Source organism: Calidris pugnax, unplaced genomic scaffold (genome assembly GCF_001431845.1).
Source record: "Calidris pugnax isolate Ruff unplaced genomic scaffold, ASM143184v1 scaffold11, whole genome shotgun sequence".
In the NCBI taxonomy this organism is placed as follows: domain Eukaryota; kingdom Metazoa; phylum Chordata; class Aves; order Charadriiformes; family Scolopacidae; genus Calidris; species Calidris pugnax.
In genome coordinates this window covers 14,698,593-14,711,476 of record NW_015090803.1, presented here as the reverse complement: position 1 = coordinate 14,711,476, position 12,884 = coordinate 14,698,593, and the positions used below count along the sequence as shown (strand labels likewise).

Sequence of the window (12,884 nt, the reverse complement as noted above, 5' to 3'; positions counted from 1 at the left end):
GGAAGGGACCTTTCAGATCCTACGAGTCCAACCATGAACCTAACTCTGATAAAATCACCACTAAAGCATATCTCTAAGTGTGATGTTTATCCGTCTTTAAATACCTCCAGGGATGGTGACTCAACCACTTCCCTGGGCAGCCCATTCCAATGCTTAATAACCCTTTCTGTGATGCTGGTTTTTTCCTAATATAAAAGGAGTAGATCCCTGGGTTGGCTTTGTTCAGGCTCAGGCTGCAGTTTCTTGATGGCAGCGTCTGTGCTCTCCCAGGGCCAGAGCTGGAGGCAGCGCCTTATAAAGCCTGACCCTGGCTCCAGCAGATTAGAGCCCAGTGCATTGAAAGCTAAATATAGGAGAAGGCAGATCCTGTGTTCCTAGTAATTAACTATTCAAGCGTCTCTTCTGTTGCACTGAACCTCTACTCGTTAAATCTGCCACAAGTGGTGAGTCTTTTTAAAATCTTCTTCCCAGCTGTCGTAAAGGACGTATTTTATATTCACAGGGAGCGGTTTTAAAATCAGGCTGGAGGTGCGTGCAGCTCTGCTGGCAGCTTGAAAAGGCACTGCATCGAAGGAAAGGAGAAGTCTAGTGCTAGAAATTCAGCATATGCCTTTATATCTTTTATAGCAACTGGGAAGCCGTACGGGTTTGAAGGTCAGGTATCATTCATGTCATTGTCCCCACAGCTTCTGCGTGTTCATGAAGTGGGCAGTGTCGGTCCCGTCCCCACAGCGTGTTTGTGCTCTGAAAGGGCTGTGATAAGAGGATTAATTCTTACTTGCTGTGTGACTTGCTTGATACTATATTCCCAAACCTCATGGGCTTCTCCTGTGTTCTATTGAGCATTTTTAGACCCGCAACAAGGCGTAAGGTATGGGGGCCAAGCATTAAAGCAATTAAAAACACCTGGGTGAATATTGTATTTTATAGATCAGTCTCTTACGAGTAACTGAAGGGCACAAAGACAAAACAGATAAGTATGTCAGGTCTGGCCGATTGCTGGCCAGAGGCTGGGCTGTTGCTTTATCCCCACTGACTGCTAGATTATCTGCCTAATTAACTTGTAAAGCACCTCCTGTTCCTCTGCCACCGAGAAAGCCGAGTGGAGAAAGAGACTTCTGAGCTCTGTTGTGAAGGGAGGCTTTGAAGGATCCTGTGATATCATGGTTTGCCATTTTTAACTCTCAAAATTTTTTTCCCAGAGTGCTATTTAGTGTTGCAGTTGTTTTGAAATGCTCCGTGGTCTGTTAAAACCGTAGTTTTAAATCTCAGTGATGAAAGTGAATCTCTCAGTTTAACTGCTTGTTGCATCGTTGTGTTTTTCATGCCTCACAGTAAGCAAAACCAGTCTCGACCCTGAAGTTACTGGCTGTTACTGGTACATGCAGGTGGTTTTTTAATGTAGATAAATGGTACACCTGGACCAGAAAGCAGTGGTTTGCCAGGTTAAACATTTGAAATGCTGCAGAAGTGGCCAGCTGGTGATGCTGCAACTAGAAGAGTAGTAATTCTGGTTAATGAGACCAGATTGGGTAGCTGGAGCGTTGTAAACAGGGTTGTTAAACGAACTTTCAGAGGCAGAGAGAGCATTAATTAGTTAGTAATGTGTGATTGATGGCATCTTTCTAGTCACGGAGTTTGTTTCTCTTCAGTCACAGTAGGAGAGGCAGAGAGAGCATTAATTAGTTAGTAACGTGTGATTGATGGCATCTTTCTAGCCACGGAGCTTGTTTCTCTTCACTCACGGTAGGAAAAAGCGTTGGCAAATGTGTGTACTTTTAAACTAGACCACAATGAAAAAAATACAAATAATACAAATTTTTGTAAAACTAAACTTACTAGAAGAACATGCCGAAAGGACAAAGCTTCTTGCACGGCAAGGCTTAATTCTGGATGAGCAAATCCTATGTAACAGTGACCTAATGACCGTGGGGGTGTGAAATAGGTGGCCTGTAGGTCCCAGCACTGGCCCTGGCTGCTGGCCGGCCGGGGGTGACCCATGAGGATGGCCACGTGCTGCAGAGGTTCCTCCTGTTCCTGGCTGTTCCAGGCAGCTCTTGGTTTAGCTCCTCTTGCACAAGCTCCTCTTGGTTTAGCTCCTCTTACCCAAAGCTGGAAAATAATTCTGTTTTCTTTAGTTAAAATGGCATTGATATATGATCGCTTCCTAAGTTTTTTAATGTTGTATGTTGAGATTTGCCATAATTGTTGAAGCAATATATGTCCAATTTGGTTTTTTTTTTAAATTTTGTTGTTATTATATGGTATGCCATAGAATCATAGAATGGTTCGGGTTAGAAGGGACCTTAAAGTCCATGGAGTTCCAACCCCTCTGCCCTGGGCAGGGACACCTCCCACTAGACCAGGTTGCTCCAAGCCCCATCCAGCCTGGCCTTGAACACCTCCAGGGATGGGTACTTAACTATGTATTTATACACAAAATTGATGGGGGGGGGGGAAGTTGGGTATCTGTTATTATTTTTACAATGCTGTGTGGTCAGAGCTCCATCACCTTCCTGCTCGGGTCTCAACCTTCACCATTTTTATAGGGATGCTGAGAGCCAGGGTTTGAGAGAAGCATATCACATCAAAGTCATTCTTGGATCGTACTGCTCTTCATCTTTAAAATACTACTTTATTCTTTGAGTATTTAAATATTATTCTTTGAGTGTTTGGCAAGAGCAAACTTCCATGTTTGGATTTTACTACACTGTGTGTTTATTTTCCCTTTAGGTTAAGCTGTTGTCTTTAAATGCCATAGTAAAACTCTATTTTTTCTCTGTTTTTTCTCCAGAAATTTTATGAATAAGAATCAGAAGCCGGTGCTAACAGGCCAGCGGTTCAAAACTAGGAAGAGGGGTAGGTTATCTTACATTTTTTAACTTTATTTTCCTCTTTGTTAAAATGTTAAAATGACTAGAAACAGGGCAGGTGGAATAATCGAAAGTTCAATAGGGTTAAGTTTTTTCTCCCCTTCTCTTCAGTCACATCAAGAGTATAGATGATATTTTTAATTAAGCTCTACGAATTTTATTATTTTCTCTATGTATCTTAGAACTTTTTATAAAATTTGGGTTTATTCTTGTAGAAGTCTCAGTTGAAAAATCAGATTCTACTTGAGTTTATAGTATATTTACGTACAGGGAAGGAAACTTACGAGGTGTTTGTTTCAGGTGTTTCTTAAAATGTCCCTTTCAACTAAGAAAGCAAAATATGAGCTTTAATTTAAAGTTTGCATATAGAAAATGTGGCACTTTTTGGTTTTTGATTTTATTTTTATTTCTTTGACTCAATGCCGTTTCTGTAAATGAACCTTTCATATCTAAAAAGGAATCCTGTCACCTTCCTTCTCCATGAGATGGTCAGATCATTGCGTCAGCCTTGCTTTCTGTAACAACAGAAGTCAAAAAACTCCTTTTTCAGAAATATGTATTTATGCTGTAGTTTGGTTGGGTTGTAGTTCCTCTTTGTTAAAATGTTAAAATGACTAGAAACAGGGCAGGTGGAATAATCGAAAGTTCAATAGGGTTAAGTTTTTTCTCCCCTTCTCTTCAGTCACATCAAGAGTATAGATGATATTTTTAATTAAGCTCTACGAATTTTATTATTTTCTCTATGTATCTTAGAACTTTTTATAAAATTTGGGTTTATTCTTGTAGAAGTCTCAGTTGAAAAATCAGATTCTACTTGAGTTTATAGTATATTTACGTACAGGGAAGGAAACTTACGAGGTGTTTGTTTCAGGTGTTTCTTAAAATGTCCCTTTCAACTAAGAAAGCAAAATATGAGCTTTAATTTAAAGTTTGCATATAGAAAATGTGGCACTTTTTGGTTTTTGATTTTATTTTTATTTCTTTGACTCAATGCCGTTTCTGTAAATGAACTTTTCATAGCTAAAAAGGAATCCTGTCACCTTCCTTCTCCATGAGATGGTCAGATCATTGCGCCAGCCCTGCTTTCTGTAACAACAGAAGTCAAAAACCTCCTTTTTCAGAAATATTTCTTTATGCTGTAGTTCGGTTGGGTTGTAGATAGTTTTTTAATTGTTAAAATAAAACAATTACCATTGCCTAAGACCCATGTTACTCATTGTGATACTGATTTTCTGTAAACATGACTAATGCTCTCTTTCCTTATGAACAATATTGCATCAATTTTTAAAGAAAGCCGAGTGGTGCTAATTATAGTGATCGTGCAGGTATTCTGTACAGCGAGTGTCATCCTGGCGTGCTTGCTCATACTGTACTCAGAGTTCATTTGTCATTGTTTAGGTGTCTGAGATGAATGCCCAACACTTTTAAGCAGAGAACAATAATATATGTAATAAACGATTTATTTTTTTCAGGATGAATGCCCAACACTTTTAAGCAGAGAACAAAAATATAGGTAATAAACGATTTATTTTTTTTCAAGAAAAAAACAACAGTTTGGTTTGTGAAAAGAGGGGTTAGATTTTTTTGTTGTTGCAATAGGAGATGAGTAGAGCACACAGAGGTGGGCTTCCTGTTTGTTGTGTAACAGAATTTTTTCTTCTTGACTTTCCTGTTTTTGATCAAAAGCTAAGGCTTGGTTTTAGCATCTTGTGACAGAAATGTAAATCAGAGCATTTTCTCATTGTGGATGCGAGAAACAAAAAGAGTTTGGAACCTTTTTCAGAAAATTACAGACTCTGTCACGAGTCTGAAGAGTTGAGTGAGTGTCTTAAGATCTAGGAAGATCACGAAGCTTGGATAAAAATGGCAAAATAGTTTGGTTTTGGTCGTGTTAAAAGGCTGTGCCAGCGTTCTCTCGTCTTTCCTCCCTTGCACACATCGCTTCCTGCCTTAGTTTGAGTAGTGTCATCTCTTAAATGGAAAACGTCCTTTCTGTGATGTACATACAAAATCTGTAGGTGTAACTAATTAAAAAAAAGAAACCTATATAGTTTGTGTATAAATGTCAGGATGCTCCAGTAATTAGTGGGATTAATTTTCTATCAGCATGTTCCAGAAGACTGAGCAGTAGCTGAGCGCTGCGTTAACGAGCGACAGCGCAGATGTAGCTGGAGGAGTGGAATTAACAATCCCTAAAGAAATACCTGTCAGGCCAACCTGTAAAAGCAATGAGACGTGCATACTGCTGGATTGAACCCATGTGGTATTCCGTCTGCGTCAGTCGATTATGGTACATATATTATTTGCTTAAAATTGGCTTAGAAAATGTTCTCTCTCTCATAGCATTCCTTTTCAGTCCCTGTTTTGCAGTGTATTTGGCATCATGGGTCCTAATATAGATTTGGTCTTTGACTCCTATTTAATACAAGTAATAATTAGAATAAATAAAGAGCTTTTATTGGTAATTCTGCACCTATCTCTTGAATTTCTATTACAGTGATTGGAAGTGGTAATAGATACTCGTTGACTAGGTAGAAGAAGGAAAAGACTTGCTGAAGTCTGGAAGATTGGGGAGTGGTTTGGGGTTTATTTTTGACGGATTACTTAAATGAGATTGGGGATATTAAATGGCTTTAATATGGAAATCTTAACATGCAAACACTTCTTTATGTGCTTAAAGCATAAAATCTCTTCTTCAAATACAGTGGGATCTTGGTTGCCTTAATATTTGAGGATCCTGCATAGAAAATTGTAGATACCTGTTTTCTTTCTAGAGGCAGAGGGCTTGAGGGAGAAAAAGGGTTTCCTAACATGGTTATTCCCTTCTTTTTGTATCGTAGCACTGTCCCAGACTGTTACATCTTGGACTTAGACGAGAAGATATTATTAGGGTTTTTTTTCTGCTGAGTTTCAGTATATCAGAGAGTCGTGACATTCCAGCCAGGCAGGAGAGGGGGACGTGGCTGTGGTTGGATTTAATGTGGTTGGAGGTGGCATTTTTGGTCCTGGGAGACTATTCTCTTGTGTGTAAGAGGCAGGCAGGAGGGGGGGTCCAAACCATGTAAGTGCTGAGGGTAGCAGGCTGGTTGAGAGAGGATTGCCTGTTCTTACTGTGTGATTTGTCTCACAATACTCTCTCTCCTCTCCTGCAGCTCCCAGGAGCTCTGCAGTTGTCCATACGAACTCTATCACTGCCACTAATCTCTGAACACAAACAATTTTTGAGCTTTCACTGAGCAGAAAAAAAAAAAAGGAAGATGACGATTTATATTTTTTTTCTTTACTGTTTGAAAGTGCACTTAGTGTCTAAAACATTTTTGAGAAAGGACTCTGAAGGAAGAGCTTGTAAATCTCACTCCTTCCAGTTCCATTAGTTGGCCTAATGAAAGGTATAAACCTTGCCTCCAGCGTATAGAGGGGCAGGCACTGAAATCACTTTAAAAAGATTTGAAGGAAGCAAAATGATGTTGTAAAGGGAAGAACCTCCTGAGGGAAGGAGGCATCTCACAGTTCCATATCAAATTTTTAGCAATCGGGGCACAGGAAACAGTTTGGTTAGTTCTTAGTATAATCTCTCTACCTGTTAAATACTGGGGTTTTTTGGTGAGGTTTAGCAGTAGTTGGCATCAGGCTGGGATTTGTGCTTGTGGTGCAAATACGTGGAACGTGGATTGTGTTGCCTGCACCATACTTGTGTATATGCCAATCCATGTCTTTGTGTCTTCTGAAATGGAAGAGGAGGAAGTAGCAGTAGCAAAAACAGCAGTAGGATAAGGAAAATGAACGTGATCCAGATAGTTGAGAAACACCTTATGAGGCAAAAAGCTTCCTGAAGCATTAACAGGAGCAAACTGTGTGTATTGTTTAAAGTAAGCTGACGGGCAAGACCCAGGTTTGTTCCCCAAGGTGTAGATAACATAGAGTTAGTATGTCTGTGTTATCATGTTATGACAGAATGGTTTGGGTTGGAAGGGACCTTAAAGATCATCTAGTTCCAACCCCCCTGCCCTGGGCAGGGACACCTCCCACCAGAGCAGGTTGCTCCAAGCCCCATCCAGCCTGGCCTTGAACCCCTCCAGGGATGGAGCAGCCACAGCTTCTCTGGGAAACCTGTGCCAGTGTCTCACCACCCTCACAGGGAAGAATTTCTTCCTAATCTCTAATCTCAATCTCCTCTCTTCCAATTTAAAACCCTTACCCCATGTCCTGTCACAACACTTCCTGACAAAGAGTCCCTCTCCAGCTCTCCTGTAGGCAATCTCCTGTTATCTCTGTATCTCCTAACAAACTGGTGTGAAAACGTAAATAGCATAGAAAGAAGCTAAGCTAAATGACGCATATGACTTCCAGAATGGAAATTATCTAGTAAAAAGTCAATATTACCACCTTTATGCTAACTTGAAGTCAGGAGGGGGGCAAAGAGGGCTTCTCATTTTTCTTCCACAGAGATATAATTGCAGGCCTTCTTTTCAAGAGTTAAGATTAATTCTCAAGGAGGGGAGGCATAAGCGTGCTTTGTGATTTCCTTAGAAGCAAAAGAAAGGAAATAAGGATCCGGGAACATGATGCAAGTGAGAAGCTGTGTACAGCGCTGCTGCCTGGGGTATTGTGTGCACCACATCTGCAAACTACACCTGCCTCCGCTCCCCTGATTGGAACTCTGCTGGGTCACTAATTATGTACTTGACAGCCCGACGTTACTGTCACCGCTTCTTGATGATGGCTTCGTGCTCGCCCTGCTGCACCACATCAGCAGATTCCTTTTCAGTGCATTAGCTTGGTAGGAAAATGATTCCATAAAATTCTAAATCGTGTTTCCTGCAGTGAGTTTACCTCCTCTTCCTGGGTAAATTTTTAGATTGTAACAGACTAGAAAATAGCAGGGTGCTCCAGATGAGAGGAGGGCTCCTGGGGCAGGAGAAGAATCTTTAAAATAGCTAAGGAATATTAATTGTGTTAGTATTTGTACTGAGCACTCTGTACCCACGATACCAGGCATGGAACACCTTTCGGTTTAGACGTGAGCATCTTAAATCTTTAAACAAAGTACAGTTGAAAAAGTAAAATAGCATTACTTCTTAAACTCATGTCTTAAGAACTCTATCTTTTTACTGGTTAATGAGTCATCAAGCTTTTTTTATTTTTCCCCTGCAAATGTTACACTTTCTTGGTAACCCGAAAGAGAACAATTACACTCAGATACTTGTTTGTGGGTGGAACTGGGTTTCTTGAGCACAAATAAAACTGCCTGAAGTGCACATAATGAAGTACTTACTTCAGTAAAAGGCTTGTTTGGTTGTGGTTCGGTTGGTTAGTTGCTTGCTTCGTGTTGTTTTAGTACTTCCAAGTCAGAAGAAAGCTGCAACTGAGTATTTGGTAACCAGTCTAAGTCCAGTAATACTTCTCTGTGGGCACTGCCCCAGAGCAAAGGCACGGTCCTTCAGTTGCCCCACTCAACCCTTCCTGGTGTGTCCCCCATGGGCATGTCCTGCAGAAACTCAAGATAGTTACTCAAAAGGCAAACAGTTATTATGGGGGAAGAGAATGCATTGAAATAGAGGGAGAATGTGCAAGTGATGCACTGGAGATGGTAGAATGAGCACATCCCAGGTGCATGCAAGGGAATAAGAAGAGACAGCAACATATTGGAAATATTAAAGCTGAGAAAAGTAGGCATTGTGTGTAAAATAGTTATTTAATTGCCCTAAGGCTAATGTGGCTGGAGGAAAGAGATTAGAGGAAGAAAGGCTATTGTAAACCAAGATCTTTTGGATAATATTTGGGATAAAAAGCTGCCATATGATTCGCAGAGAAAAGAAACCTCCAGCCAAAGGACGGGAAACATCTAGAAGCTCTTCTCCCAAAAACGCCTGCGAGGGTTGCAGCTGGTTTCAGTCTGCACACCTTTAGACAGGAATTTTACTGAGCCTCATTTGTCTCAATAACTAAAATCCCAGGATTTATCTTCTGGTTATAATACATGCAGGGTTTTTTAAAGAACTTGTATCAACATTTGTGTCGGCAGGTGATGACAAACTTGGTTAGGTTTCTGGGTGTCACAGAACAGCTCGCAGTTGTGTTGATGAAGTTCAGTGTTATTTTGAGGGTAATAGGCATTTTGCCTGTGCCCTTGTATAAGTCAGGACTTGCTTTGCTAAGAAGCTTCAAGCCCCTGGTAAGCTGGTAACAGCCTGCAAGAAAAAACAGAGGGAGGTTCAGATAAATCCACCTGGCTTTGTCTGGAGGTTGCAGTTACATCTGCTGTGGGGAATGGCCTGGACATGGGGACCTTGTCTGGGGGTCAGACTGTACCTTAATAGAGTTCAAGCAGGGATGGCTGTAGAAAATGCCATGTGAGCACTGTGTTTCTGTGTTCCTCGTGCTGCTTAGGTCTGTGAACATGAAAGATAAATTCTTGGTTATGCCACTTGGTAGGGTCCTAAGCGTTTACATAAAAAGTATTTTTATGACTACCTTGATCTCTTCTTTTCCTGAAGACTTGTCATTTTGAGAATACTTTAGATATGCAACCGTAGTTATTTAAAGAAAAGTATCAAGAAATGAGAAATGAAGTGTTCCTACAGTGAGATTGTTTACACATAACTGACATACCCTTTATTCTGCCGTCACATTTAGCAATGCCTAAGGGTATGCACATTCAGTAACAACTTCAACAAGAGAAGCAAGAGTATGAAGTTTGAAAACAATTTCAGTAGTTGCTTTTCCTACCTTTTATTTGTTTATTTCTATATGTTTGTGTGTGTTTTGGTATTTTGGAGGGTTGAGGAGGAGATGGAAGCAAGGGTAAACTGCAAAATTTCCACAGACAGTAAAAGCCAAACAAACAAACTCTTGGTGCATTCACAGAAGGGGAAAAAAAATAGGTGCCACGATCATTTCAATTGCTGGCTGATAGGGGATTTTAAACAGAAAGTTTTAAACTGACACTCTTTCCTTTGCCTTTATCTCTCTTTCAGATGAAAAGGAGAAATTTGAACCCACAGTCTTCAGGGATACGATTGTCCAAGGCCTCAATGAAGCTGGGAATGACCTGGAGGCTATAGCCAAGTTTCTGGATGCAACGGGCTCACGGCTGGATTATCGCCGCTATGCTGACACGCTCTTCGATATTTTGGTAGCTGGCAGCATGCTAGGTAAACTGCAGAGTTTTGAGGATCAGCCTTGCTTCTTTTAGGATGCTGTCTTCTCTTACAAAGTGGAAATTGTTAACTGTATTACTGTTTCACTTATTGAGATACTTCTGTGACACCAGATCTTGGATCTGGTATCATAGATTTGTTTATTGGTTGTAATGCAGCAATACCCAGGCACTTGATTGTGTGATGCATTCTGCAAATATAAGAAAAAATGCACATTGTTTAGCCTGGAGAAAAGGAGGCTGAGGGGAGACCTTCTCACTCTCTACAACTCCCTGAAAGGAGGGTGTAGAGAGGTAGGGGTCAGTCTCTTCTCCCAAGTAACAGAACAGGACAAGAGGAAATGGCCTCAAGTTGCTCCAGGGGAGGTTCAGATTGGATATTAGGAAGAATTTTTACACTGAAAGGGTTGTTCAGCATTGGAACAAGCTGCCCAGGGAAGTGGTTGAGTCACCATCCCCGGAGGTATTTAAAAGACAGGTAGACATAGTGCTTAGAGACATGGTTTAGTGATGGGTTTTTTCAGTGTTAGCTTGATGATTGGACTAGATGATCTTAGAGGACCCTTCCAGCTGAGGGAATTCTATGGTTCTATGAAAAGCCTTCAGTCTGAGGTGAAAGAGCATATAAATGCACCAGAAAAGAAAATGAGAGAGACGTTAATTAGGGGAAACAGGGAGTTTATTAGTGTGAAAAGGTATATACAGCACTCCAGGTTATTAGCTGTTGCAAAGCTTGCTTTGTAGACATCACAACAAAGGGGTAGCTAAGAGGAGAAGTGAAGGGTAATGAGGAGTGCTTAGTGGATGTTCATGTGGCATTTCTCCCAGGTATCACTGACAGCACGGGCAAAAAAATGCCTTTCACCTTCCTCTGTGTTTTGAATAAGTTGGCTCTTTTTACTGGTCATATTCATTTGATTCCTGCTTCCTGCTCTTTGGTATCTAAGAATAAAAGATGTTTTTGTAAGGCTTGAGGTAATGCAGGAAACAAAAGCCAACGGAAATATCTAGGAAAAAAAGCTCTCAACAAAATAAGCTGGGAGAGAACTTTTGCAGCAGTGTTTTGAATGTTTACATGGGTGTTAGAGGGGTTAGGGAGATCACACGGAATCACAAGGGTTGGAAAGGACCTCTGGAGATCATCTAGTCCCACTGCCCTGCCAAAGGAGAATCACCCAGAGCAGGTTGGACAGGAACTCATCCAGGTGGGTTTTGAACATCTCCAGAAGAAGGAGACTCCCTCATCTCTCTGGGCAGCCTGTTCCAGGGCTCTGGCACCCACAAAGGAAAGAAGCTTTTCCTCGTATTGAGATGGAACTTCCTGTGTTCCAGTTTGTGCCCATTGCCCCTTGTCCTGGAAGAGACCCTGACCCCATCCTCTTGACCTTTAGATATTGATGAGCATTGATGAGGTCCCCCTCTCAGTCTTATCCAGGCTGAACAGACCCAGGTCTCTCAGCCCTTCCTCATCAGAGAGATGCTCCAGTCCCTTGATCATTTTTGTAGCCTCCACTGGACTCTTTCCAGCAGTTCCCTGTCATTGAACTGGGGAGCCCAGAACTGGACACAGTACTCCAGATATGGCCTCCCCAGAGCAGAGCAGTGGGGGAGGATGGCCTCCTTCCACCTGCTGGCCATATTCTTTTTAATGCACCCCAGGAGACCATTGTTCCAAGGATATCAGATGTTCCAAGTCCTCAAATTAGAGAGTGCTAATACTTTTCTCTTTGGAAAGGATTTACATTATTGTGGTGTTTAAAGTAGTAGTTAAAGTATGTGTGAGGGTTATGCTCCAAGCCATGCTTATTGGATCACACTCAGTGCTCTCAAAAACAGCTGAGACTCCTTAGTGTGACCTGAATGTCTCAGTCTTGTGAGGTCTGTGTGATCTAAGGTGCATATGGGCCAGCTGTCCCTTCTGTCAGGTGCCACCACAGCCTTACATAGCTCTGTCTCTCTCAGTTCACCCCTGCTTGCTCTTACCCTTGCCTTTTGCTTAAGTGATACTAACATAAGACTTATTAAATCTTATAATTAGAGAAGGCTTATTAAATCTTATAATTAGAGAACATTCTTAAGTGAGAAATTGTTTCTTGCTTTCTTTTAGCTCCTGGAGGCACACGCATAGATGACAATGACAAGACCAAGATGACCAACCACTGTGTATTTTTCGCAGATGAAGATCATGATGCCATCCGAAATTACGCTCAGGTCAGTCCAGGCGGGGTTGATTCCTGTTTTACTTTCATGTCTCAAAAGGGATTATAGTGGAACATCTGCAGACTGTCTGGGCAGCAGTAGGCTACTTAGAGGGCAAGTGAAAATCCAGTTAACCAGTAATCTGCCATAACCTCTACATTTTAGGTAAGAAAACAGGACATCTGAGATAGAATGTGTCTCTGAGCTGTGACCAGACTGTCTTTTTTCAGTCTGCTGTTGGTCCAGTATATTTTTAGACACCATCCTTATTATTTTTGTTGACCTTTTCTGTATTCAGCCTGAAAGATTTGTATGAACGTATTTTTAGAAATGCATGAAGTATATGAATGACAAAAAATATAAAGCTCACGCCTCCAACCTTGAGTTGTATAACTAGTTAGGAATTGGGCAAATACTCCAAGAGCTTTCTTTTTTCTCCTGCATATGTGATATATAGTTTCTTTTTGCAGGAATAAGGCTTGCACAAATAGGTTCATGTGAAATTCACAGAAATAAGCAATGAAGCCTAAAACATTACTGAAGAGAAGCTAATGTTGTGTAACTCCTTAATGGAAGATAATATTATATGAGAAAGTACAGTAAGGATTCTATTGAGGGTTCAAAGCCATTATGCAATTTTGGATACAAGTAGT

General features: G+C 41.0%; 1 protein-coding gene across 2 annotated transcripts in view; it reads left to right on the top strand.

The window, feature by feature from the left end:
* The window catches only part of BZW2 (basic leucine zipper and W2 domains 2), a 55,833-nt gene that overhangs the window by 18,365 nt on the left and 24,584 nt on the right, over positions 1 to 12,884 (top strand). Inside the window, exons 1-4 of one of the 2 annotated variants that reach the window (XM_014937698.1) lie at positions 397 to 443; positions 2,795 to 2,859; positions 9,851 to 10,027; positions 12,140 to 12,243. In XM_014937698.1, coding sequence (XP_014793184.1) covers positions 2,802 to 2,859; positions 9,851 to 10,027; positions 12,140 to 12,243 — 339 coding nt within the window. In that variant the 5' untranslated portion in view covers positions 397 to 443; positions 2,795 to 2,801. Of the gene's footprint in view, positions 1 to 396; positions 444 to 2,794; positions 2,860 to 9,850; positions 10,028 to 12,139; positions 12,244 to 12,884 lie in introns of those variants that run through there. The other variant, XM_014937697.1, reaches the window with a different exon arrangement.